Below are 27058 nucleotides of genomic sequence, written 5' to 3'. Positions count from 1 at the left end.
TTTGGGGAATGTTATTAAATGTCTCCATTATGATCAATTACTAGACTTTAAAGCTGGATTTTTGAAATAATTACTTTAAAAAAAAAGTTTATTTATGATATTTCAGCTTCTACCTTGGGTGTATATCACAATCTTTATCTTACGTTCTGCCAAATTTCTAAAAAGTGTGTTGATTATTAGTGCTTTTCATTTCCTGGTTGCCTGTCTGTGAGAATTCTTTAATGTGATTGGCTGCTTGGCCAACTTGTTGACATCACTGCAGCTCTATGCTGGGAATCCCCATTAAAGAATGCTACAATTCCACTGCATGGCAAGGGAGGTAACGTTCCTGTCACAGAGATCACTAGATCTCTCAGTGAGGCTTTCTTTGAGTGCCCTTGCTTCGCTGTTGACCACAAAATCGGGCCCTTTGTTTTGAGTCACAAATTCACAACTCCACTGAATCAACTCGCTTTGTTGAAGTTGTGTTTCATATAAAATAAATGACTTCCAAAGAGAATATTAGATAATTGTTCCTTGCATGCTGTAATTCATTCAAGGGCACCATACGAACATATGAATTAGGAGCAGGAATAGGCCACTTGGCCCCTCGAGCCTGCTCAGCCATTCAACAAGATCATGGCTGATCTGATTGTAACCTCAACTTCACATTCCTGCCTACCCCCGATAACCTTTCACATCCTTGCTTAACAAGAATCTATCTACTTCTGCCTTAAAAATATTCAAAGACTCTGCTTCCACCGCCTTTCGAGGAAGAGAATTCCAAAGACTCACGACCCTCTGAGAGAAAAAAATTCTCCTCATCTCTGTCTTAAATGGGCGAGCCCTTATTTTTAAACAGTGACCCCTAGTTCTAGATTCTCCCACAAGGGGAAACATCCTTTCCACATCCACCCTGTCAAGACCCCTCAGAATCTTATATGTTTCAATCAAGTTGCCTCTTACTCTTCTAAACTCCAGCGAATACAAGCCTAGCCTGTCCAACCTTTCCTCATAAGACAACCCACCCATTCCAGGTATTCATCGAGTAAACCTTCTCTGAACTGCTTCCAATGCATTTAAATTCATCCTTAAATAAGGAGACCAATACTGTACAGTATTCCAAATGTGGACTCACCAATGCCCTGTATTACTGAAGCATAACCTCCTTATTTTTATATTAAATTCCCCTTGCAATAAATAATAACATTCTTTTAGCTTTCCTAATTACTTCCTGAACCTGCATACTAACCTTCTGTGATGCATGCACTAGGACACCCATATCCCTCTGCATCTCAGAGCTCTGCAATCTCTCACCATTTAGATAATATGCTTCTTTTTTATTCTTCCTGCCAAAATGGACAATTTCACATTTTCCCACATTGTACTCCATTTGCCAGATCTTTGCCCACTCACTTTACCTATCTATATCCCTCTGTAGCCTCCTTATGTCCTCTTCACAACTTACTTTTCTACCTATCTCTGTGTGATCAGCAATTTAGCAACCATACCTTCAGTCCCTTCATCCAAATCATTTATATAAATTGTAAAACCCCAGCTCTGATCCCTGCGGCACACCACTCGTTACATCTTGCCAGAAAATGATCCGTTTATGCCTATTCTCTGTTTTCTGTTAGCTAGCCAATCTTCTATCCATGCTAATATCACATTGTAATCACTTTAATTCCACCTGATCCCCCAGTTATATTATATATATGCTTGTTGCAGTGTCATACTTCTAACTGAAAGTTATTTAAAAAGATCTAAACATGGTTTTTGATTAACTACAATTCATTTTAATGACAGAAAAGGAATAATGGGGTAGAAATTGACTTTATGGAATAGTGTCAGTTCAAGGCAATAGGAATAAAAATGGGGGAAGAGATACAAAAGGTTCTGCCAACTTGCTATCATCCATTCTACACAGTCACACAAAGTGATGATGTACCTTAATGTCCCTGCTTTGTTCTCAGCACTAAAGCTTAATGCACTAACATAGGATGAAGGTACTCATCCAGGACATTTGGTAACCATTACCACATGCACCCAACTCCACACAGGCATTTATCTCTAAATACTACCCTCCGTGCCAAGTCACGATTTGGTGCACAGTACAACTTTAATTCAAAGTTCAATGGATTTTTTGAAAGCAGTGTTAGCTGCTGTAGTGAAACCATTTTATTTCCATTCCTCCCTTGACTGAATAAGTTATAGTTGTCCAATGCATTTCTTAGATTGCATTTTTTAAAAAAAGGATAATAAGTAATAAGTGAATAAATATTCTGGGGTTAAGCTGCATGTAGCTGAAAAATACTATTTGGCCTCTGGTTTGAAGAAATGGCAAACTTCAAAGTTCAGTACGAAGGCAGCTGCCTCAGTGTGGCAAAAACCAGGTGGTCCGTTAGTACTGTTCGATAATGTCTCTAAGCAAATCAAGCTTGTCTTTTTGAATGTACATGAAACTCTTTACGGCAATGAGATATGGTGATCCACAAGAAAAAGGTTAGAAGTTCAAGGGCATTCCAGCTTTCAATCTCCACCCTGATGAGACAGCGCAGTGGGGTGGGGGGGAGTTATGGTTTATGAAGTATTTTGAAAACAGAGTCCTTGGCTTGGTATTAGGCAAAGTGAGCCGAGTCGAATCTACAGACATTACACAATCACTATGATTCCAAAGTGTATTGGGTTTATTTTTATTAAGTTGTCAGGCTCATGCGATTCAATCTGGAGTCCTTTCCAAATTGTCAGTATCAAGCAGTATACTCAGTGCCTGCATCTCAACTGCAGACCCATGGATTGGACACATCTATACAATACAGCATGATGAAAGATGACTTTCAGCTTTGAATACAAAGAATGGAAAAGTACTAGCCTCGATTCCACCCTGACTTTACAGTTGTTTGGTACAGTCCTAAACCAGCACTGTAGGCCTTGGCAGCAATATGGGAAAAAAAAGCAAGATGAATGGTCTACTTGTTTCCCCAATATTTACTGTCTTACCACTGGCTCCAACACACATACATTATCATTAGACTCAGCTAATGTGTATCATGTAGTTCGAGCAGAGAGTCAGTTCATGTCAGATATTACAGCTGCACATTCTGAGAAGCAAAACAAAGGATGCAAATAGAAAAATTGTATTTATGTTCAAGAAAAATGAATATCTTCCTGATTAAACAAACAACTGTTCTTTTTATCTGATACAAAGTTTTTCCTCATAAACATGGTTGCATGGAAGTACTGCACTGCTTAAGAAAATGTTCTATCAGCAAATGAATCAGCCATTTTCATGCTTATACGTGGACAGAATCTAGCACATTTCACATTTTTTGAGACACACAATAGTATCTGAGCAGCATTACAGGAAATACTGCCAAAAAGAGGGTGTTACCATCTTCTGTGGTGTTCCACAACCAGCTTGATATCTGCTCAAACATGAATGGCTTAAACTACAAAAGAAGTTTTGGGTTTAAGTCCCACTTCCGAGACTTGAGCACAGAATCTGATGCACTGTTGGAGGCGCTGTTTTTTATGGTTAAGTTGTTAAACTGACGACCTGTCTTCCCTCTCAGATAAAAATGGAGTGACAGGGAAGTGTCTATGGATGTTACTTACATGGACTTCCAGAAGGCATCTGATATAGTCCTTCATAAAAGACTGTTAGCTAAAGTTGAAGCTCATGGAATTGAAGGCAAATTATCGACCTGGTTAGGAAATTGGCTGAGTGGAAGGAGACAGAGAGTACGGATAATGGGCAGCTACTATGATTAGCAGGATGTGACTAGTGGCGTCCCCTAAGGATCTGTGTTGGGGCCTCAAATATTCACTGTATTCATTAACCACTTTAGTTGACAGGATAGAAAGCCACATATCCAAATTTGTTGATGACACCAAGATAGGTGTGTAGATGGACGCATAAAATTACAAAGAGATATTGATAGATTAAGTGAATGGGCAAAATTGTGGCAAATGGATTTCAATGTAGGCAAATGTAAGGACCTACTTTGGACCTAAAAAGGAAAGAACAGAGTACTTTCTAAATGGTGAAAGGCTAGAAACAGCGGAGGTCCAAAAAGACTTGAGGGTCCAGGAATGCAGATCATTAAAATGCCATGAACAGGTATGGAAAATAATCAAAAAGACTAATGGCCTTTATATCTAAAGGAATAGAATACAAAGGGTTAGAAGTCATGTTTTAGCTATACAAAGCCTTGGTCAGACCACACCTGGAGTACTGTGAACAGTTCTGGACACCTTAGGGAGCATATATTGGCGTTGGAGGGAGTGCAGCATAGACTTACCAGAATGTTAATACCTGGACTCCAAGGGTTAAATTAAAAGGAGAGATTACATAAACTATTCCCTGGAATTTAGCAGGCTAAGGGGTGATTTGACTGAAGTTTTCAAGCTAATAAGGGGAACAAATAGGTCAGATTGGGAGAAACTATTTCTGCTATTTGGGAAGTCAAGGACTAGGGGACATAGTCTAAAAAAATTAGACCAAGACCTTTCAGGAGTGAAATTAGGAAACACTTCTACACACAAAGGGGGCTGAATTTTACTAGCGGGGGGGGGGGGGGGGTGGGATCCGTAAAATTCAGTGGGGCGAGGCCCGCCTTGACCCCCGACGTCGAGAAGGGCCCGTCGCATAGTACCAGAAATGGGGGGCCTTCATCTAAACATGCAAATTAATTGGATGTAAATTGACCTACCTGCAGGCGGCGGCCATCCCACGCCGGTTTTGCCACCGCCGAACGCAGCTCGCGCGCCTTTGGAACTCCGTACGGAATTCCGAGGTGAGAACCTGCTGGGGAGGGGGGAGGAATAAAACGTTCAGGTCGGGACAGGTGGGGGAGCGGGGAAAACAATTTTTATTGGCTGTGGGGATGTGGGAAGGGTTTGAGGGTCAAAGGGAACAAATTTCGAGGGGGAAGTTTGGGAGACTAATAAAAGTTTATTATGGAGGAGAGGGCAATTAATGTATAAATTACACATTGGCGGGTGGGAGATGTGATTTCTCGTTGGAATAACATTTTATTTTCATTTCCTGGACATCAGGATCTTTACATTTTAAAATATAACTGAAGGGCTTGAAGCCCTTTTAAAATGGCGCTGGTGCCTGCACAGTGGCATTGGACGCCATTGCGGGGGTCGCAGCGACCACCCCCTCTACGTCATCAGAGGCGGCCACTCCGCCACCTCTATTTAAATCAGGCCCCGTGCGTAATATCGCAGGGGCTGTGCGGTGACACTTACATGTGGGAAGGCCGCCGAGTTCAATGCGCGCCGCTGAGGAGGAGCGCAGCACGCAAATAAAATCCAGCCCAGGGTGATAGAAGTTTGGAACTCTCTTCTGCAAAAGGCAATTATTGCTAAACCAATTGTTAATTTTAAAACTCAGATTGACAGATTTCTATTACACAAAGGTATTCAGAGGTATGGGGCAAAGCTGAGTATATGGAATTAGGTCACAGATTAGCCATCGTCTCATTGGATGACCGAACAGGCTCAAGGGTCTAAACTCCTGTTTCTATGTTCCTACTTGGTGTAACACCTCCCACGGCACTATTTGAAGAACAGGAGAGTTCTCCCAGGTGTCCAGGCCAGTATTTATCCCTCAACCAACATCACCAAAAAAAAAATGATTGTCTGTCCATTATTGTTTTGCTGTTTGTGGGACCTTGCTGTGTGGAAATTGGCTGCTGTATTTCCTACCTTTATAACAGTGACTACACGATGGGTATTTCATTGGCTGTAAAGCTTTTTGAAATGTTCTGAGACCATAACAGACACTATATAAATGCCATGTTTTTTTCTTTCTAATCAACTTCACTACTGGAAATAATCTGAAAATATACAGAATATAATTTAAGCACCCAATTGCTGAAAAACATTGAGAGAATGTGTTCACAAAGGTTCCTATGACTTATCATGCAAACGAGTTGCACCTTAACAGATGCAGCTACTATTGCAGAGGAAATGTGGAGTTTAAAGAAACCTCCTTATTTTCCTGCATGATTTTGGTGGCATCTCTGTCTGTTTAGAAGAATGCCTATTGTAAGGGTCCTAAGGAAAATGGGTTTTGATATTTTCAATGACGTTCCTAATTAAATCTTAATTGGCAAAGCCAGTGTGAAATGCCACAAGAGTGAGGTAAAGTGAGATCTAGAAATGTGATACTGATGTAGAAAGCTGTTGTTTTCAGGCAAGCCCGTGATCAGATTGTCATCTCCTCACTTGTCAGAATATGAGACCTGATAATAGTGCTGTTGTTCTTTAGGTTAAAAGGTGATCTGTAAAAGGCTTGGATCGATGAATCCTCCAAAGGTTCCTCCTTGGGACAAACCATATCTCCTCTGCTCAGCATTTCAGCTTAAGTATCAGGATGAGCAAAGGAACTCACTGTGTAGGGGATGGTATGCACCAGTACACACCTTCCTGCTCTGTGCATTATTATGTGCATTTAGAGGTGCCCTCAAGGTCTCCTACCTGCCTCAGCAGCACCCAACTTTCCTGCTGGGGCTGCCAAGGCTCTAGAGCTGCTGGTGATTGGGCCAACAGCATCGGGAGCTTGCCCACTGTCCTGAATTTTTTATTTATTTTTATTTAGAGATACAGCACTGAAACAGGCCCTTCAGCCCACCGAGTCTGTGCCGACCATCAACCACCTATTTATACTAATCCTACACTAATCCCATATTCCTACCACATCCCCACCTGTTCCTATATTCCCCTACCACCTATCTATACTGGGGGCAATTTATAATGGCCAATTTACCTATCAACCTGCAAGTCTTTGGCTGTGTGGGAGGAAACTGGAGCACCCAGCGAAAACCCACACAGACACAGGGAGAACTTGCAAACTCCACACAGGCAGTACCCAGAATTGAACCCGGGTCCCTGGAGCTGTGAGGCTGCGGTGCTAACCACTGCGCCACTGTGCCGCCCGAATTGGATGGTGAGTTTGGACATGGCCATTTAGGAGGCCGCCTCGGGAAAAATAGCAACCTTGGTCTGGCTCCCAGCAAGTGCAGGCTCAGGACACCCATTTGGCCCTGACATTGGGATCCTCAAACTCGTGGGAAAATCCTGCCCATGGAGTCAGAGATGTGATGGATTACATCTAACAGATGACCTCCTGCTTAACTTCTTTGCTGGGAAATGGTGGCTTTTGTATGTGAGCATAGAAATGGAGAAAAAGAGGAATTAATATAACTGAATATATGAAACAAGGGAGTTTTATGTAACTGATTTTGGGTATCTGCTGCAGTTAGCTGATCATTGGCTTGAATTGTACACAGATTTTCAATCTATATAAAATTTTCCATGGACTACACTCTGCTATAATAAACCGCAGCATTTTCTGATCATGTACTGTCACTGATATAAATATATGTGAAAGCTACACTCATACACTATGAAGGCCAAAGATAGTTAGTGCATGAATAGGGTTAAAACTGTTTATTTATGCCAGAAATTGAGTGGTTTTGAGTCACCAATGACATATGAAATTAATCTGCTTGCCTGTAGAAGCTCCATTTTCAGAAACCAGTTAAGTTTATTTCTAACAAAAAAGAAGAGAGAATCCTGTTTCTCGACCATAATTAAGGGCCTTGGAAAGTTGCATTCTTAGAAAATTGCACTCATCAAGTTGAATGTTCCTGTGATTTGCTAACAGATCACTAATCATTCAGATAATAGGCACTCTCTCATTTTGTTAAAAATTATTATTGGGCCAAGTAGAGTTATTAGAAATTTTTTAAAACAGAAAATGCTGGAAATACTCAGCAGGTCAGGCAGCATCTACGGAAAGAGAAACAAAATTAATATTTCAGGTCAATGACCTTCCATCAGAATTGGAACAAGTTCAAATTGTAACAGTTTTTAAACAAGTACAGAAATAGGGAAAGTGGGGAGGGGCAAAAAGAAGAAAAGGGAAGGTATGTAATAGGATGGAAGGCAGGAGAGTTTAAATGAGAAAAGGGATGATGGTGCAAGGCAAAAGGGGATGGTAATGAGACAAGTAAATAAACAAAAGATGGGTCAAGAGGAGGTATAAATGGCAACAGCAGAATCATTACCAACAGTTGCTGTTTAATCTCTCCTGCCTTCCAGCCTATCACAGATCTTCCCTTTCATTCTTTCCTCCACTCCCCACTTTCACTGCCTCTATATTTTTTAAAAACATCTGTTACATACCTAACTTTTTCCAGCTCTGAAGAAAGGTCATTGACCTGAAACGTCAACTCTGTTTCTCTGTCCACAGATGCTGCCAGACCTACTACGTATTTCCAGCATTTTCTGTATTTATTTCAGATTTCCAGCATCTGTGGTATTTTGCTTTTGTTTTAGAATTATCATGAAACCATCCTATTCTGGACCTCCTCTATTGTTAAAACAAGTGCAACACTAATTTTTCTTCATAAATATGTTGACTTAATTACAGAAGTTGCAGCTTTGCTGGGCAATGTATGGGTGCACCCAGATACTGGGCTAGAAACAAGAGCATGAGTTTGCATCCACAATTTCCCCTGTCTGGGAAGTGCCTAATCTCAGCCTGGCTACTGGAAACAAATGGAGGAGAGGCATTTTCCTAAATGGAGGGAGGAAGAATCAGCTGGTGAATCAATGCGGGTTCCAGTTTTACACAGCTCCCTGTGACTGGCTTGGAGATGACATACCAGGGGTAAATGACATCCCAGACCACCTGCGTTCATTTATTTGGGGGTGGGGTTGGTAGAATAGGTGCTTAAAAGTATATCATAGGGATCTGAGATGTGACACTGCACCCAATGAAATTAGTTATGATGCCCCCTTCACACTGGTCTGCTGATGCTTACAGTCCAAGTTCACACATAAAGGAGGGGCGACTTAGGCAAGATATCAAAGACTCTCTGGCCATCCTATTGGTTAATTTAACTTGAGTAATTAGTTGCTTGATTGGCTGAATATTTGACCATTCAATCATTGCCAAAGAGAAGGGTGTGCAGTGATGTTTTGGTGATTGCCTTTGACTTATCTGGCCGTGCCTAAGATTATGCCTCAGAATGTTTGCAGCATCACTGCGTACATGCTTGGATACAACAAGTCTGGTCTGATTCGGCCAGACTGAGGTTTAACTAGAATTCCAAGTATGAAAACACAACTACTAAAAATTCCACAGCTACAAAGTGATGAAAGTATCAAGCAATCACAAAGGCTAGCAGGTGGAGTATGATTTTAGCTGCTGGACGTGTTTCTGTTTCATGTGTTTTAAATTTCAGTCTCTCACACCTGCATGGAGAAATACCAGTGGAAGAAGGAATCATATTTCAACTGTTTAATATTATGGTGCCAAAGTGACAACATCAGCAGCTTTAGTTGATTTTCTTGTCCTACACTAAATGCAAAAATGCTGATTTTATTTCATGTTAGAAATACACAATAATATACCAAATATAACGTATTGTCCCAGAAATTATTAAAGCAAATATCTCAACCCTGAACCTTTCCATAAGCCATCACTTGGGAACTTTCCAGCCAGTCTCATTTCACGGGATCTCAAGGTAATTACAGATGAGGCCCATTCAGCTCATCTTATTGCGTTCATCAGGAAGAATCTACCAGCTTCTTCCAACACAGCATCCAGCTCTCCATTAAATGGCTTCAAAATTTAGCCTCTGCTACTCTACCAAAGATGGTTAATCATTCTTTTCGTGAAGCAACAACTCCTAAATTAATTGCAAATTTGCCTTTCATCTAATTGAAACTGGACCCACTTGTCTTTCTTTCAGGGCACATCTTAAAGTGGGGTGGTGGCGGGGTGGGGGACAGTGTGTAGTGCGGTGGTGGTAATATTTATCCTAGTACCGATATGCATATCCTGCATATTCGCCTTTGCTTCTTATCTTGATGAAAGAAGCAAAATATTATAAACCCGTGAGGAAAATGAATTATACTGTTATGAAAAAGATTATATGTGATTCTAACCAAAAACAGTAACTGTTGAAAATGCACAGCAAACCTGATAGCATACAAAAAGAGAAAATTAGTAATGTGGTTTTGGATCCTTTGCTAAAACTAAATATTCACATTTGTTGAAGAGTTTTGTATCCAAAATGTTAAGATACAAATAATGATAATCCTGATCTATTTTCCAGCATTTTCTGGTTTTATTTTAGCCTTGGTTTGCCTAGTTCATCTTTGCCCATCTAGTTCAACCATCCTGGCAGTCGGATGATACAATGATAATGGAGTTGTTGACTCATCATAGCAGTTAATCTGCGTCAATTGGAGTAGATCTTGACTTTGTGCAATAGTGCAAAATAGGTTATAGCCAACATATCCGATCAATAGAAACAGGGCATTAATCTTGTTCAGGACCTCAGTGGTCCTCCTTCCTGCATTTTGCTTATCTTGGCAAATCAAAAAGAAAATTCTAATGGCATCTGCGGAAATTCAACAGGCTGAAGTCATTTGTACATCTGACCTACCCAAGGCAAAGAGCCAGGTCACAAGGGGCTAATTTTGCAAAAGTGGCACAGAATAAAGGAAAGCTATAAGGTTAATAAAAAGCTTCCTGTTTGCTTAAGAGACATATTTTAAGTATTTGAAGTATAATGTAACAAAACTTAGGTTTTGAGAAGTTAAAATGTCTGGGGAAAGGAAAAGATGATTCATTAGTTTGTAGAGCCATTTTTCAATTTAACAAACTGTGAAACCAAAGATAGCTATTTAATCCTAAGAAATTATTTCCAGAAGCAGTACACCAATTACACTGCTGGTTGACACGTTACCTGGATTCACCTGAGCACTTGCAAGACCAATGCAATGTAGCAGCATCAACAGCAGGTTCATTATGGGAAAAGAAGTGGTGACCATCTCAGGTGAGCAGATTTTCAGGCCTGAAGAGAGAGTCAGAATTAGTGCTGAGCTACAAATAATGACATTGACCTTTCTAAACTATACGTTGCCTGTGTAAATTTGCCTCATTTTTATACCATGCTTGGAGCTCATTTAGCTTCACTGTTGTCAGTATATATATTTTTCTGCGACCATAGATAACTGTAAAACCTTGTCTATGCTGATGAAGTTAATGCAAAATATGTATTGTTTTTACATTGCACTCCACAGTTATGGCCAATCATATCAGAAGTTGCAGCAATGTGATATTTCTAATCTGAATTTGGAATATGCCATAATTGCTTAAAAATATCAGCCATTAATAAAGAGTTCTTCCTTTTTTTTAAAAAAAAGATCATGTTGAAACAATTTACTGTTTTGTCCCTTCTTATGTCTAAGAAACATTCCATGTTATTTGCAGTTTGTATTACCACAGTCAGTATCAGGCATAGAAAGAAAGAACTAGCATTTATATAGTGCCTTTCAGAACCTCAAAATGTCCCAAAGCTCATTGCAATGTCAGGAAACAGAGTAGCCAATCTGTTTCAGTGATGTTGGTTGAAGAATTAATATCAGCCAAGACATCAGGGAAAATGCTCATTCGAATCTTGTCATGAGATGTTTTACATCCACCTGACAGGGCCTCTGTTTAATGTCTCATCCAAATGAAAGTATCTTTGACAGTGCAGCACTCCCTCAGTACTGTACTGGAGTGTCAGCCTACATTTTGGTGCTTAACTCTCTGGAGTGAGATATGAACCCACAACTTTCTGACTCAGAGGTGACTGTGCTGTCACTGAGCCACAGCTGACAAGAAAGCAAATAGGTTACATTACTTTGGTTCACATGAATAGTTTATTGTGGGAGGATTATGGTCAAGGCACAGTGGCGCAGTGGCTAGCACTGCAGCCTCACAGCTCCAGCGACCCAGGTTCAGTTCTGGGTACTGCCTGTGCGGAGTTTGCAAGTTCTCCCTGTGACTGTGTGGGTTTCTGCCGGGTGCTCTGGTTTCCTCCCACAGCCAAAGACTTGCAGGTTGATAGGTAAAGTGGCCATTGTAAATTGCCCCTAGTGTAGGTAGGTGGTAGGAGAATGGTGGGGATGTGGTAGGGAATATGGGATTAATGTAGGATTAGTATAAATGGGTGGTTGTTGGTCAGCACAGACTCAGTGGGCCAAAGGGCCTGTTTCAGTGCTCTATGACTCTAAGGCAAGATTACATCACAGTGGTGTGCAGTTTAATTTTTTGCAACCTCCCATGCCTGCACATTATAAAATAGAGAAAAATCTAATGTTTCCCAAGTTACCTTTTAAAATCAATAGAACATTTAATAGTTTTAGAAACACTTCTTGTAAACAGCAATAACTGCCTGGCTCGTTAATGTATTCGTAACTTTTAGCTGGTTAATGTTTACTGTGTTGTTGCATTTAGTTATTTTTTATCATTTCAAAACAAACTGAAAAGCATTTTTGCAGTAACTTCCATACAAAATTTTGACTTTGTTTAGAATATTCTCTGTTCCATTTTCAATTACAGATCACAAAGTTCAAATCATAACTAACAGTGTTGTATGTTTGCAGCTGATCTGCGCAATAGCTGTGAAAGGTGTAGAAGCACATTACACATCATCACTGTGGTATTTAGTCCACATGGAATTTGCAGTTCTTAACAAATGACTGAACAGTTTCATTAGCTAAATGCCAGTTTCTTTGTTCTGAAGATATTTGGCGGGTGGGGAGGTAGGGTGGTGGTGCTGTTGGAGGTGGATAGGGGGTAACTTTAACTTGGTTCCACCCCTTCCCCCCACCCCCCCTTCACCCAGAAAATATTAAGAGGAAGTCAGGTAAACAGAACTGCTTTGCTGACAATACCGTGATTTGACTGCACACATCTTAAACACAAAATAAAAGGTTTGGCTATTATCTTTAGTTATGGCAGCCTTAAATTCATAGTGGTGACCCAAGCTTAAGCCTACTCTTCATCGTCAGTTGCTATCACCACAACTCCAAGGTCACACTACTGAACAAGGTAATAGTGAGATATAACAATAGTCTGGATGTAAATATGTACGTTTGTGCTACACATAACCAAGTTGCACTACATACTCAAGAGTTTGATTCAAAGCTACTTCCCTCTCACTACATTACTTTTTAAAAAATTGTCGTACAGTAGGCCAGAGGCCTGGCTTTATAATGACCATAAACTGAATGGCTTCCAGTAACCAGGAAGTCTAGGTCTAGAGGAAAGGGGTTTGTTATCCAATGTCCATGGAGAACGCAAACATATACAAGAGTAACCTAAAATGAGAAAAATATAAAGAACATGTCTGCTCAGATACAAAAGGGGTAAATCTTGACTTACAGTGTAAAACCGACGATACTGAGTCAGCAGCCTGTTTTACATCTCTCTCCATTTTTACTTCCATTGACTTCAATGTAAAATGAGCTGCTGACTCAGTGGACAGAATTTTAACTGCCAAGGAGAGGCGGATTTGGACACAGGCGGGGAGTTAAAGCCCCTAAAAGTGACATTGGGTCAGGATACCAACATCATCCCGCCATCTTCCAGGTTTCAAGCAAGCGGGGAAACCCCTTTGTGGCTGTCAGGAGCCTGTGAACCTATTTCCCGAGCAGTCAGCAACTCGCCAGGGTCAACCAGGTGAGCGCACAGCGGGGAATGCTTCTTCAGTGAAACTGACAGGCTGGGAAGGATTTGATCAGTGAAACTGAAGACCTGCAGCCATGTCCAGCTGAAAGGCTGCTGATTACAGCACTCCTTCTCAAGGAGTGCTTTCACTGCTTGACAGGTGATTGCCAATTGCTTGAAGTCAGTTCCTCTGTCTTGCACTTCAGTCATGTTGAGCTGCACTTCCCTGCTCTCGGCCTTCACCACGGCATGGGAGCAGCTTATACAGCTCCACCTTGCATCTCTGATAAGGAACACGAGGAGCAGCAACAGCAACAGAACCAACAGCACCAGGAGCAACACCAGCACCAGCTGTCTTCTCTTCAGCCACATGCCACTCCAGAAGGCAGAATGGATGGACATCAAGATCCAGGTGGAGGGAGGTGAGACCCCCAACACAGGGACTACAGGCAGAGGATTAGCTCCCTCGACATGTCTCAGCACGTGCCTCATGGCACTCAGGCTTTCATGGCCGGGCAATGCTGACATCTGCAGCCTCCTGGAACAAGACCTCCTTCCCAGAGGTCCGTGGGCATGTATTGCCAATGGCCATCAACGTGTCTGTCACTGGAGAGCCGACACTCCCATCCACCCTACCCCACTCCACCCTGGGTTTCTGCCTCTCCCTGGAGTTGTGTGCTCTCTTCTTCTGCAAGGAAAGAAAGCAGAGATTTATGAATATTAGAGATAGATTGTTTGGAGAGGAGGGAAGGACAACATTTGTGGAGGGTGACTGTGAGGTATGAATATGAGAGGGCAATAGGATGAGGGTGAGTGAGAGTGTTGGCTGTTCAGATGGGGATGTGAGGTGCCTGCAGAGAGGAGACTGAGTGGAGCTGCAAGGTCTGATGTCCTGAGGGGTGTTGTGCAGGAGAATGCTGGAAAAGTCAGAGTGTGGGCCTTAGCACCTGAAAGTGTTATGCCACTCACCTTTCCTGGCCTCCTAAGGCCCTGGATCCTCTTGATGCACTGTCTCCAGGTTGGAGGGAGCAGACCCCTGCTGCTCACTTCCTTGGCGTCTTCCATCCATACCTGCTTGCTTGGAGAGGTTGTCCTCTTCCACCCACCTTTGGGAGAACTTACCTCACTGCTGCTCTCAAATCCCGCAGTAGGACCTCCAGGTAAGTGTGAGACCGTTGGGAGGCAGCCTTTCCAGGACACCTCTCCATTCCTGCGGTTGCTGAAGTCATGGGCCCCTTTAATTTGAGTCATTTACGACATAGAAGGAAGCCATTTGACCTATTGCATCCATTGTTATGAAAGTGCTTCTATATTTTTTGTTAAGTATATGTTTTTGAGGACTTATATTTAAATTGTGAAGCAGGATTCATTGGAAGGCTGAAAATTTCATAGAAGCTGGATTTTGATTTGTTGCTGACCTTTCATTGAAAGGACTGAGATGCTGTTTAAAAACAGCCTGGCTGGAAATCATGTCCTTTAAGTAATAAACAACAAAAACCTTGCTAACCTGGGGAAGATGCTTACAGAGAAGTGACAGGTTAAGATTTATAGGGGTCAGGAGGCTTGACTCTTGAGATATTGTTTTTGGTTTTGCTTTAGACAGTGTGTTGGGGTGTGAACTATTTTGAAGACAGTTGTAGGAAGCCAGCCAAGAGAGCAGCCACCATCAGGTCACCCTCTTCCATATCTTTGACAACTTCCTGAGAATCAAATGTAAGAAATAGAGAAACAGATGTTGCATTTCTCCTGAAAAGCCTGCAAGAAATCCCTGATGCTGCATTTTTCCTGGAAAGCCTGCCAAACTGATCCTCAATGTTTCCTGAAAAGAACTGCTCTATAAAGATCCCAGTGACAGCCGTCTACGTGTATTTAGGACGTCAGACCTAAAAAGGACAACTGACATCTTTCCATACCTTTTTTTCTTCAAGAATTAGCAAGTATTTGGCCAAGGTATTTTTGTCTTTTTTGTAAAACATCTCTGCAGAGAGAATTTCTGTATTTTTTTCTGTGTGTGTGTGTGTGTGTGTGTGTGCGCATTTATGTGTGGGGAATTTAAAAAGGGTTCATATTTCAATCTGTGTGTTAATGCTTTGTTACTGGTTAAGTCTTGTAATAAACTGATTATTTTCTTGTTTATTGAAGAAACCTAGCTGGTGTATTTTATTCTTGGATAGAATAGAGTATGTGATTGACTGCATCGGTAACTGGGTAAACATTTTTAAAAATATACTTTGTGACCTGTGGAGAAGTGGAACTAGAAAAGGCAGTGCACTGCCTCGGTTGTAACACCATGCCAGCTCTCCGCTGAGTAATCCAGTCAGTCCCACTCCCCTGCTCAATGCCGGAATCCCACAAGTTTATTTCCTTCAAGTGCCCATCCAATTTCCTTTTGACATCATTGATTGTCTCCGCTTCCACTACTCTTGTGTGCAGCAAGTTCCAGGTCATTACCAATTGCTGCGTAAAAAAGTTCTTCTTCACATTCCCCCTGCATTTTTTGAATTAGAAATCCTTCCTTTGGCAGATTCAGTGCATCATCCTATAAACCCTCTCTGATTGGTCGGGAAACTCTAAAGCAGGACACTAATGCTGTAGCTCAGTTAAAGTGCCATGTAAAAGCCGGCTGCAGATCCCAATGGGTTCCCAACCCACTGTAGGTCCAACTACTGTTTCAGCTGGGACTCTTTCAAAAGTCTGCCTGCTATCCTGTTTTACGCTAGTGCACACAAAGTCAAAATGTTTCTGTTGTTGTGAGGATGAATAAAACAGTAAATGCAGTTCTGAATCTGTCCAGTGTCACTAATATAAAGTAGACCCATGGAGCAATGTATTCCAGTCACTACTCCACCGGGCAAAGTGCCTCTTTGGTTTGTTTCAAGACATTGTCTGGCATTAACAAAAATTTCCTCATTGCCATTCTCACACTTATTACTCTAATTCAAGGTCTGAAACATTTGTGAAAGAAAAGAAGTTTGAACAGTTACTTTAACTGAGATCCCACCTGGCTCCGAACCAAATATGATCTCGCAATACCCAGAGAGGAAGTGACTAAAATCAAAATATTTCACTGCCTTCTGAGTTCCAAATTCTTTGTTTTTTTACACATATGAAGAAAAGTACTAAAAAAAAACACAGAGAATTTCATAATATACAGCTGGAAGATTATAATAATTGTATATTTTGATATAGTCAAGACATTTGATAATGATGAGTCGCTGAGAAGTCTTTTTTTTAAATGGTAGTGGGTTACAGATGATTCTGGATAATGGCATCTTTTTCCACTGTAACATTTGGTATAGCACTAATGTCTCCCATGTTACAGTAACACAAAGCCACATCATTTCAGTCCTCTTCGTCTTGTAATTTGTGCCTCATTTTGTTTTCTACAGTATTTATTCAGCTTGCACAAATCCGATTAAAGCTGCAATCATAGAATCACAGAAATTTAAGACACAGGAGGAGGCCATTCAGCCCATCATGTCTGTGTTAGCCGAAAAAGAATTATCCAGCACTTTCCAGCTCCTGCAAATTCAAATAGTTTTTAAATGTGATGAGGGTTTCTGCCTCTACCATCCTTTTAGGTAGTAGCTTCCAAACCACCACCACCACCCCCCACCCCAGCACCCTCAGGGTGAAAATTTTCTCCTCAACTCCTCTTTGATCCTCGACCAATTACTTTATATCTGTGCCCCTGGTTATTGACCTCTCTGCTAAGGGAATAGAGTGGATAGGAAGGACCTATCTAGGCTCATCATAATTTTATCCACTTGAGTGAACTCTCCCCTCAGCCTCCTCTGTTCCAAAGAAAACAACCCTAGCCTATCCAATCTTTCCTCCAGTCCTGGCAACGTCCTCGTAAATCTCCTCTGTGGCCTCTCCAATTCAATCACATCTTTCTTGTAGTGTGGTGACCAGAACTGTACACAGTATTCTAGCTATGGCCCAACTAGTGGTTTTTTTTACGCTTTTAGCATAACCTCCTTGCTCTTCTATGCCTCAGCTTATAAAGGAAAGTATCCTGTATGCCTTCTTAACCACCTTACCTACCAGTTCAGCTAGCTTCAGGGATCTATTGGAAATGCACTCCAAGGTCCTTATGTTCCCTGCACTTCTCAGTATCCTACATTTATTGTGTATTCCCTTGCCTTGTTTGCCCTCCCCCAATGCATTACCTAAGTGCAAGTATACAAAGATATCGCTTAAAGAAAGATCGATATCAGTCAGAGCTTTTATATTAGCTATAGTCTGTGACCTTGTGTGAGGTTCTACCACCATTTCTCCCCACCTCCACCCCCCAACCTATGGAGTTTAGAAGAATGAGAGGTGATCTTATTGAAACATGTAAGATCCTGAGGGGACTTGATAGAGTGGATACCAGGAGGTCGGTTCCTCTCGTAGGGGAGACTAGAACTAGGGCACATAGTTTAAGAATAAGAGGTCTCCCTTTTAAGACAGAGATGAGGAGAACATTTTTCTCTCAGAGGGTCATTAGTCTGTGTAATTCTCTTCCCCAGAAAGCAGTGGAGGCTGGGTCATTGAATTTATTCAAGGCTGAGTTAGATAGATTTTTGATAGACAAGGGAGTCAAGGGTTATGGGAGCAGAGGGGAAAGTGGAGTTGAGACCACAACCAGATCAGCCATGATCTAATGAATGACGGAGCAGGATCAAGGGGCTGAATGGCCTTCTCCCATGTCCTATGCTCCTACATTCCTATGCTTCCCTGTATCTTTCAATGGGACCCTCCAAATTGGAGAATGGCTTAGGGAGTTAAATGAATGGTCAGTGTTTTATGTCATGGTCCTAAGTTTGATGAAAATTTCAGTTATAAAGAAGGCATGGGGGAGTGTCAGGTTTCCTCATAGTAGCTTACCTCCCTATTTCTAACTTTACAGCTCAGCGAGGAACTGATGAACCTAGATAGAGGGATAGATGACCACATTTGTTGTTTGATGTCTCGCCAAGATGCCATATGTCGTAAACTTGCAAGCCTGTGTGTTCAACACCCTCACTGGCACAAACATGCATGATTTCCTCCAAGATATCGTGGAGCTCCATTTCACTTTGCCAACTGCCTTCCTGGTGTACCCAGTGTGCTAGACAGTAAAGGCCTGCTTGGGTATGCAATTGAAACCCAACCCGGGCCCGACCCTGCTACACCCAACCCGAACCTGACCCAGGCCCTAGTGCTTTGATTTTTTTCCCCACGCCTGACCCGACCCGACTACCGGAATGAAGTTAATTATATCAAAAAGGCTGTGCTGCACCTTGTCCAAATATTGTGATCCTCCCTTCCAGTGGCAGGTATTCCTGCAGAATCGTGCAGATGAAGGCAGACTAGTGTGGACTCCGGATACGCATTTCCCGTCTTGACGTCCTGGCTGTTCAAATTTTGAAGCTTACTTCCCTTTCCCTCCCTGAGCAAAAGGCAACACTGTGTCCGACCCCCGACCCAAGTCCGAATGCCGGACCCGGAAGAGAGACCCGACCCGACCCGACCCAAACCCAACACATGTCGTCGGGTCTGGTCGAGCTCGGGTCGGGAGCCACAGTATTGACCTAGAACATGCTCATGCAATTGAATTGCAGGGCTGCTTATCTGAGTCTGTCCAGCTAACAGGCAAACCATGGAATGACATTCCTATTGGAAAAAGTTTTTTTTTAAAACTTGTTTATTTTGGGATTTTTTTAACAATACAACTAAATCAAAAGCAATGATGCTTAAAGAAAATTATAATGAGAATGGTGTATTAATAAAAAAATGGAACATGTAATATGTGCACTAAGCTCCTACAGATGCATCAAACTTGGTAAAAGGATTTCACTGAAATTAGAGACGAGGAACTAAGCTAATGACGAAGGACACAACCAACCAAAATAAATCAGCGGTGAAATTAATACAGTCAGGTTAAAGCAAAACCAAAATAAAGGGATAAACAAATCTAACCCCAACAAGAGCCCATCCTGGACTCATAGAATGTTACACAAAGGAAATATTTGGTCCATAGAATCTGTCAGCGTTCTTCTCCACAAGTCATCTCATCTAATCCCACCCTCTGAACTGTTTCCTATAATCTTGAATATTGCTTCCTTCGAGCAACTATTTAGTTTCTTTATTCGAAATGGTTTTGCTTCAACTGTGGCTTATGACAGAGAATTCCACATTCTAACTACTTTACATGCAAAGATTTTTTTCAAACTTTCCTTTCAATTCTTCTTGTGATTATTTTATGTTTGTGACCTCTTGTTAGTGTCTTGCCAATCGCTGGAAACAATTTATCACTATTTACCTCATGGTAATCCTTCAGCATCTGGAAGACCTCAATCAGGCCATCCTCTAACTCTTTACAACTATCTTTATAACTGTAACTTCTCATTCCTGGTAGCCTTCTAGTGAATCTATATTGCATCTTTTCATTGTTTTTTTAACACTCCTACAATTTAAGAATCATAAAAATGTACAGCATGGAAGGAGGCCATTTGGCCCATTGTTTCTATGCCAGCTGACAAGTAGCCAACCAGTCCAATCCCACTTGCCAGCTCTTTGACTGTAGTCTTGTAGGTTACAGCATTTCATGCATATTTTTAAATGATATGAGGGGTTCTGCCTCTACCACCCTTTCAGGCAGTAGGTTTGAGATCCCCATCACCTTCTGGGTGAAAATAATTTCCCCCCGAATCCCCTCTAAACCTCCTATCTCTTAACCGAAATCTATGTCTCCTGGTTATGGACCTCTCAACCAAGGGGAATAGGGCCTTCCTATACACTATCGCGATCCCTCATAATTTTATCCACTTCAATTTGATCTCCCCTCAGCCAAAAAAAACAACCCTAGCCTATCCAATCTTTCCTCATAACTAAAATTCTCCAGTCCAGGGAATATCCTCGTAAAGTTCCTCTGTATCCTCTCTAGTACAGTCACATCTTTCCTATAGTGTGTGATCAGAACTGCATACAGTACTCCAGCTGTGGCCTAACAAGTGTTTTATACAGGTTTTTAATAACCCCGCAGCTCTTCTATGCCTCAGCTAAAGGCAATTATCCCATATGCCTCCTTGACCACTTTATCTACCTGTCCAGCTGTATCGAGTTCTTTTATGTTGTGTGATGCAACATAAATGAGATGCATGGAGTTCAGTTGGTTGAAGATCTCAAACAGGTTTATTATAGCTAAATATTATATTCAGTACAGAGCTAATTATTTACAGAACCTTACTCTATGTGTTACAGTAGCAGAGTATCTCTGGCAAGTAGTCACATGACAGCATCCTGGTATTGAGCTCATTGGCATACTAAGATCTTAAAGAGATAGCACTCTTAAAGGTAATGTCATGCAGGCCCCCACCTGCCAAGAATGGGGCACAGATATTTCCCCACATGGACATTAAATTTTAAAATTGTTGCTGGGAAGAAAAGAAGGCCTATTACAAGGGGTTGTCAAGCCCCTGACTGGAAAGACATTTGTATAGTAACAGACAGTGCTTGAAAACGACAAGGGGGCCACTCCCTGCTCCAATTTAATCCACAATGGACATTTGATTACTAGACGTTGAAGGTGGAGAGGCTAGCATTCCAGGTTAACTGCTAAGAAGGCCGAATACACAAACTGACGTGGCCAGAGCAGTTTAGTCACATGACTAACTGGCTATTGGAGTTTTTTGAATTTGAACTTGCCACAGAGAATTTGAACTCAGAAAGCTGTTTGCTCCTGGACTGAAATGACCTTTCTCCTGTCTGCTCTAGTCTCTCTCACCAGCTTTGGGAAACCATTGAAGATATATGAACCACAAGTGAGAAAAATCTCCTACAGTGAACAAGGTTTAAGAAGAATACTGGGCCCCAACGATAAACAAGAACTACCTACAAAAGGACTACAATGAGCTCGAAGCACAGTAACAAGATATTGCCTCAAACCTCTCCACTTTATTTTTCTTCTGCTCTTTTCTCTCTATTTGCATGTGTGTATCGTGTATGCATGCTAGTGTGGGGCGCGACGTGTATCCGTAGGCGTTAACTGAATTAGAGTTTAAGTTTAAGTTTTAATAAATTTCACTTTTCTTCTTTAAACCTGAGAAATCCTGTTTGTGCTCATTTCTTTGCCTTATAATTGGAAAGCGGTGAACAAGGATTCACCAAGGGGGAGCTCAAAACATAGTGTGTTTAAAATTAAACCCTGTTACAATAAGACCAGGTGAAGGCTGAAAGAGACCTCTAGACACCTTTCTCACCTGGCTGTAACAGGCAATCACAAAACACCAGCCACCTTCAGGGATCTATGGACATGCACTCCAAGGCTCCTCTGTTCCTTTACACTTCTCAGTATCCTACCATTTATGGTGTGATCCCTTGCCTTGTTAGCCTTCCCCAAATGTGCTGTTCCATCCACCTGATCAGTCCATTGAAATCTTCCTGCAGTCGACATCTTTCTTCTTCATTATCAACCACATGGCCAATGTTTGTATCATCTGCAAACTTCTTAATCATGTCCCCTACATTCAAGTCCAAATCATTTATATATACCACAGAAAGCAAGGGACCTAGTACTGAGCCCTGCAGAAACCTACTGGAAATGGCCTTCCAGTCACAAAAACAGCCATCGGCCATTATCCTTTGCTTCCTGCCTCCGAGCCAATTTTGGATCCAACCTGCCACTTTGCCTTGGATCCCATGGGCTTTTACTTTTGTGACCAGTCTGCCATGTGAGACCTTCTCAAAAGCCTTGCGAAAATCCATATAGACTACATCAAAATGCATCACCCTCATGGACCCTCCCTGTTAATTTTATCACCACCAAGGTTGGGCTGACTGGCCTCTTATTACTCGGTCTATCCTTTCTCCCTTTTAAACACTTGTACAATGTTAGCTTTTCTCCAGTCCTCTGAAACCACACCTGTAGCCAGAGAGGATAGAAAAATGATGGACAGAGCCTCCATTATTTCTTATCTTGCTTCCCTAAATGGCCTAGGATACATTTCATGCAGGCCTAGGGACTTATCCACTTTCAAGGATGCTAACCCCCCTTAATACTTCCTCTCTTACTATGTTAATTTCATAAAATATTTCACACTCCTTCTCCCTGATTGCAATGCCTGTATTGTCCCTTTCTTTTGTGAAAATGGATGCGAAGCATTCATTAGGAGACATACCAACGTCCTCTGCCTCCACACACAGGTTACCCTTATGGTTCCTAACAGACCCTACCCTTTCTCTAGATAACTTCTTGCTGTTTATGTATTTATAAAACATCTTTGTGTTTTCTTTGATTTTATTTGCCAATATTTCTTCCTGCCCTCTCTTTGCTTTCCTAATTTCCTTTTTATTTTCAGTCGTACACTTTTTATACTCATCTAGGTTTTCTGTAGTATTGAGCCTTCGGCATCTGTCATTTTTTTCTTTATCCTCTTCTTTAAGCCCTTTGACATCCAGGGGGGCTCTGAATTTGTTAGTCCCACCCTTTTTCTTTCAGGAAACATAATTGCTCTGAACCCTCACTATCTTTTCATTGAATGCCTCCCACTCATCGTTTTCAGTGCACTTTAGCTAAATCACATCTCAGCATAGCAAAATTAGCTTTTCCTCAATTGAGAACTTTTAGTTCTGGTCTATCTTTGTCCATTTCCATAACAACTCTAACTGAATTATGATCATTACTACCAAAGTGCTCCCCAGCTGATACCCCATCAACTTGCCCAGCTTCATTCCCTAAAGCAAAGTCTAGAATTACCTCCTCGCTTGTTGGGCTTGCTATGTACTGGTTAAAATAGTTCTCCTGAATGCATTTTAAGAATTCTGCTCTCTCTCTGCCTTTCACAGTAATTCTATCCCAGTTAATATTAGGATAGGTGATATTCTCCACTAGTACTACTGTTTTTGCACTTCTCAGAGATTTGTCTGCATATTTGACCTTCTATCTCCCTCTGACTGTTTGGGGGTCTATGGTACACTTCCAGAAGTGTGATTAGCTCTTTTTTGTTCTTCAGTTCAACCCCTATGGCTTCATTTTGTGATCCTTCTACCATATCATCCCTCCTCACAACTATAATTGTTTCTTTAATCAATAGCATGAACCCCCTCCTTTTTTTATCCCCCGTTCTATCTCGTTTGAAAAACCCTGTAACCAGGAATGGTGAGCTGTCATTCCTGCCCTTTTTTCAACCATGTCTCAGTAATAACTATAGTATCATACTCCCACGTGTCAATCTGTGCTCTCAGCTCATCTGCCTTATTCCCCAGATGCCTTGCATGGGAGTAGATACCATTTAGCAGTGCCAAACTCCCCTGTTGTCTATTTTCTAGCCTTTGTTTTCTCTGCCTTCCAAACATACTTACTAACTTTCTGCCTTCCATTTCCAACTTTTCTTCTCTCCCTTTGGAATCTACTCTCAAGTTTTAATGTCTTAAGAGAAGTCCAGCAAAGATGTAAGCCCTAGCTCAGCAGTGTTGTATGATTGCCTTTTAGAGTAATGTCCCTTTAAGACCTTAGTATGTTAATGAGCCAAGTACCAGGACACAGTCATGTGACTCAGAGCCAGAGTCACTCTGCAACTGTAACACCCAGAGTAAGGTTCTGTAAATAGTTAACTTTGTACTGTACAGTAATTCAGCTGTAATAAACTTGTTTGAGATCTTTAACCAACTGGACTCCACACATCTCATTTATGTTGCATCTGACAACATAAAAGAACACATTATATGGTGGCAGCGGTGGTGAGAAGATAAAGTCTGAGGTTGAAGGTCACGATTAAAACAGCTCTGAAAATGACTTTTCTTAGAGCCAGTAGAGAGAAAGTTCAAGAAAAATACTGGCTCAAACAAGGAAAAAAGAACTTCTCAAGCTGTAGAAAACAAAGCACAGAACGACAGGCTGCAAGTAAATTGGGTGAGTCATTGTTCCGACAGGCGAGGGATACTGCTTTAAAAAAGCTTCGAAGTTCTTCAAAAGATTTTTTTTTTCAAAAGCTCCATGTAGAAAAAAAAGGGTAAGATCCGACTCCTTTCCCAAGCTGATTGAGGCGGGTACCATTACACGAGGCATCCGTTAAGGAAAACACGGGAAAATTCAGATCACTGCAGAGCCTTCATCCATGCAGCCAAAGTTTAAAAAAAATTAAACTACTTGTGCATGAATAAAAGCTTCCGTTCACACAGCCACAGTAAAAAAAAACATTAAAACCACTCAAGTGTGAAGAACAAAATACCCTAAAAAATCCCATTGAACTGCCTATTGAACAGCTGTGTAAGTAGAACAGGCTTAAGTGCTGGAAGCAAGATAAAAAACATGCAGTACCAGCAAACACCTGCTCCTATCAATCAAAGCTGCTAGTATAAATAACAGAGAGTCTCTTAAAGGGGAAAGTGCAGAATCATAAAACAAGTCTTAAAGCAAGTTTTAAAGCAAAAGAACAGCGGAAATATGGATAGCAAATTTCCCAGCATGAACTGGAAGGCCTTGGATATCCAATCCACGTTCCAACAGTTCAAACAAAGAATGCAGTAATTCTTCGCAGACCAAATAATTGTAGAATGAGAAAAACAGGCTGTAAAAATACTAATAGCAGTTAGAAATAAGGGATTACACAGAATCAATACCTCAGGCTTTTCTGATGAGGACCAGAAAGATCCCACTAAGATATGGAAAATGCTAGAAGATCAGTTCAGATTAAGAGTGAATTTTAGAATTCACCACCTGGAATGGATGTCCTCTCGGCAACAGCCACAGGAATCAATAGACCAGTTCATCAGTAGATGCAGGAGCAAGGGCAACAAATGCGACTTCTCAGAAACTGAGCTGTTGGACCGAATAATGGAGCTAGTGATTGTATCAACAACCATTGAAACATTTCAGAAAGACCACTTGGGAAAAAGAAAGGTCACAGCGTTGATGTGCTGCTAGAAGATGACAGGAAATATGGAGCCATTGTAGTTGGACAATAGCATCTGCAAGCACTCAGTACAGCCAACAGTATCGGCACCATAACCAGGTTGAAAAGAGCAAGCAAGCTGTATGGTAAGTGCGGTCGGTCTCACTCAAGGTGAAATTGCCCTGCATTTCATGACCTGTGCAAGGCGTGTGGTGCAAAGGACACTGGGCCCGCCTATGCAAAGAATCTGGCTCCAAAGACGCAGGCAGAAATCACAGCAGGCAGACCGCAGCAACAGAGCAATAGCAGCAAGGAGAGCGCCAGAGATCTGTGTAAATGCAAGCCGATACATGAATTCCACAGCAAAACAGACCTGAGATGAGACTCAACAAGAAGTAATTCTCAGCCAGAAGACGAACAGGTGTTCCACATTGTAAACCTGACACATCACGTTGATGAAGTCAAACAACTGGAAGCTTTTGCCACTATTAACTTCATGTGCCCAAAGCAAGCTGGCAAACATATACTCAGGGTCAAGATTGACACTGGCACTAGTGTAAATAGGCTACCAGTCCGAAAACTCAAAGATAGGTAACAGAGTCATTGGAAATCAATGATAAAACTGACAACTGACAAGTTATCTGCATACAATGGGTAATCCATCCTGGCACATCAACAATGCAATGCAGCTATGGCAAGTCGACATGGAAAACACATATGTTCTACCCAGTAGACACGAGTGGACCAGCAGTGGCAGGACTACCAGTGTGTAAGGTCTTCAACATTCATGAGAGTACTGCCAAGGGGAAATCTCCAAACACCAGAACACACTCGCAGATTCTGGCCAGTATCAAACGGTGCAGTCTGGAAACGCAGCAAAACCACAACTATGCCGCACCTTCACTTCTGCTCCCTAGAGAACCACCAGCACCACAATGAGCCAGAACAGACAAGTACCTCCATGAGACCAAGCCCTCCTCCCCTAACAAGTCCTGGACCTTCAGCCCCGGGCTTTCAGATGCGAAGGATGAGGAGAGGCGAAGGACACACAATGTCCTGAAGAGGCAGGGGAGGAATGAGTTTAAGTATTGCCTGTTGGTTCTTTGAGATGATGTGCCAGAAGTTTCGAAGAATGACAAGGCCTCAAAGGTGGTCATCTTCATTAAAGCAACAGAGTATATTAGCAGGCTGAAGGCAGAGCAACAGAAACTGAATGCAGAGAGGGCGAAACTTCAGAAAAAACAGCAACAGATGAGATGCAAAGTTTCCAAGCAAGAGTTGTCAAACCACCAAAATGATATGTGGCCTATTAAGCTTCTGCATGTGTAAAGTTCATACTCTCTACACCTGTATAAATAATTTTGATGTTTTCTAATTTTATGTATTTTTACTCTTAGCATAAGCACTTTAAGAATGATGTCCCTTTAAGATCTTAGTATGCTAATGAGCCAAGTACCAAGACACAGTCATGTGACTCAGAGCCAGAGTCACTCTACAACTGTAACACCCAGAGTAAGGTTCTGTAAATAGTTAGCTCTGTCCTGTACAATAATTTAGCTGTAATAAACCTGTTTGAAATCTTCAACCAACTGCACTCCACCATCTCATTTATGTTGTATCAGACAACATAAAGAACTCATTACAAATGGTAGCTTTTTTTGCCTCAGAGTCAGAAGGTCGTGTATTCAAG

At 41.6% G+C, this 27058-nt stretch overlaps 1 protein-coding gene across 6 annotated transcripts in view; it reads right to left on the bottom strand.

Moving 5' to 3' along the window:
- The window catches only part of ddr2a (discoidin domain receptor tyrosine kinase 2a), a 199087-nt gene that overhangs the window by 63671 nt on the left and 108358 nt on the right, over positions 1 to 27058 (bottom strand). For 5 of the 6 annotated variants that reach the window (XM_068037746.1, XM_068037748.1, XM_068037749.1 and 2 more), the window contains one exon: positions 10755 to 10862. In XM_068037746.1, the coding sequence (XP_067893847.1) occupies positions 10755 to 10862 (108 nt within the window). Of the gene's footprint in view, positions 1 to 10754; positions 10863 to 27058 lie in introns of those variants that run through there. The other variant, XM_068037752.1, reaches the window with a different exon arrangement.

This window comes from Heterodontus francisci, chromosome 8, assembly GCF_036365525.1.
Source record: "Heterodontus francisci isolate sHetFra1 chromosome 8, sHetFra1.hap1, whole genome shotgun sequence".
NCBI classification, from domain to species: Eukaryota; Metazoa; Chordata; class Chondrichthyes; order Heterodontiformes; family Heterodontidae; genus Heterodontus; species Heterodontus francisci.
The sequence above is the reverse complement of the archived record's forward strand: the minus strand, read 5'-3'. Positions and strand labels throughout refer to the sequence as shown.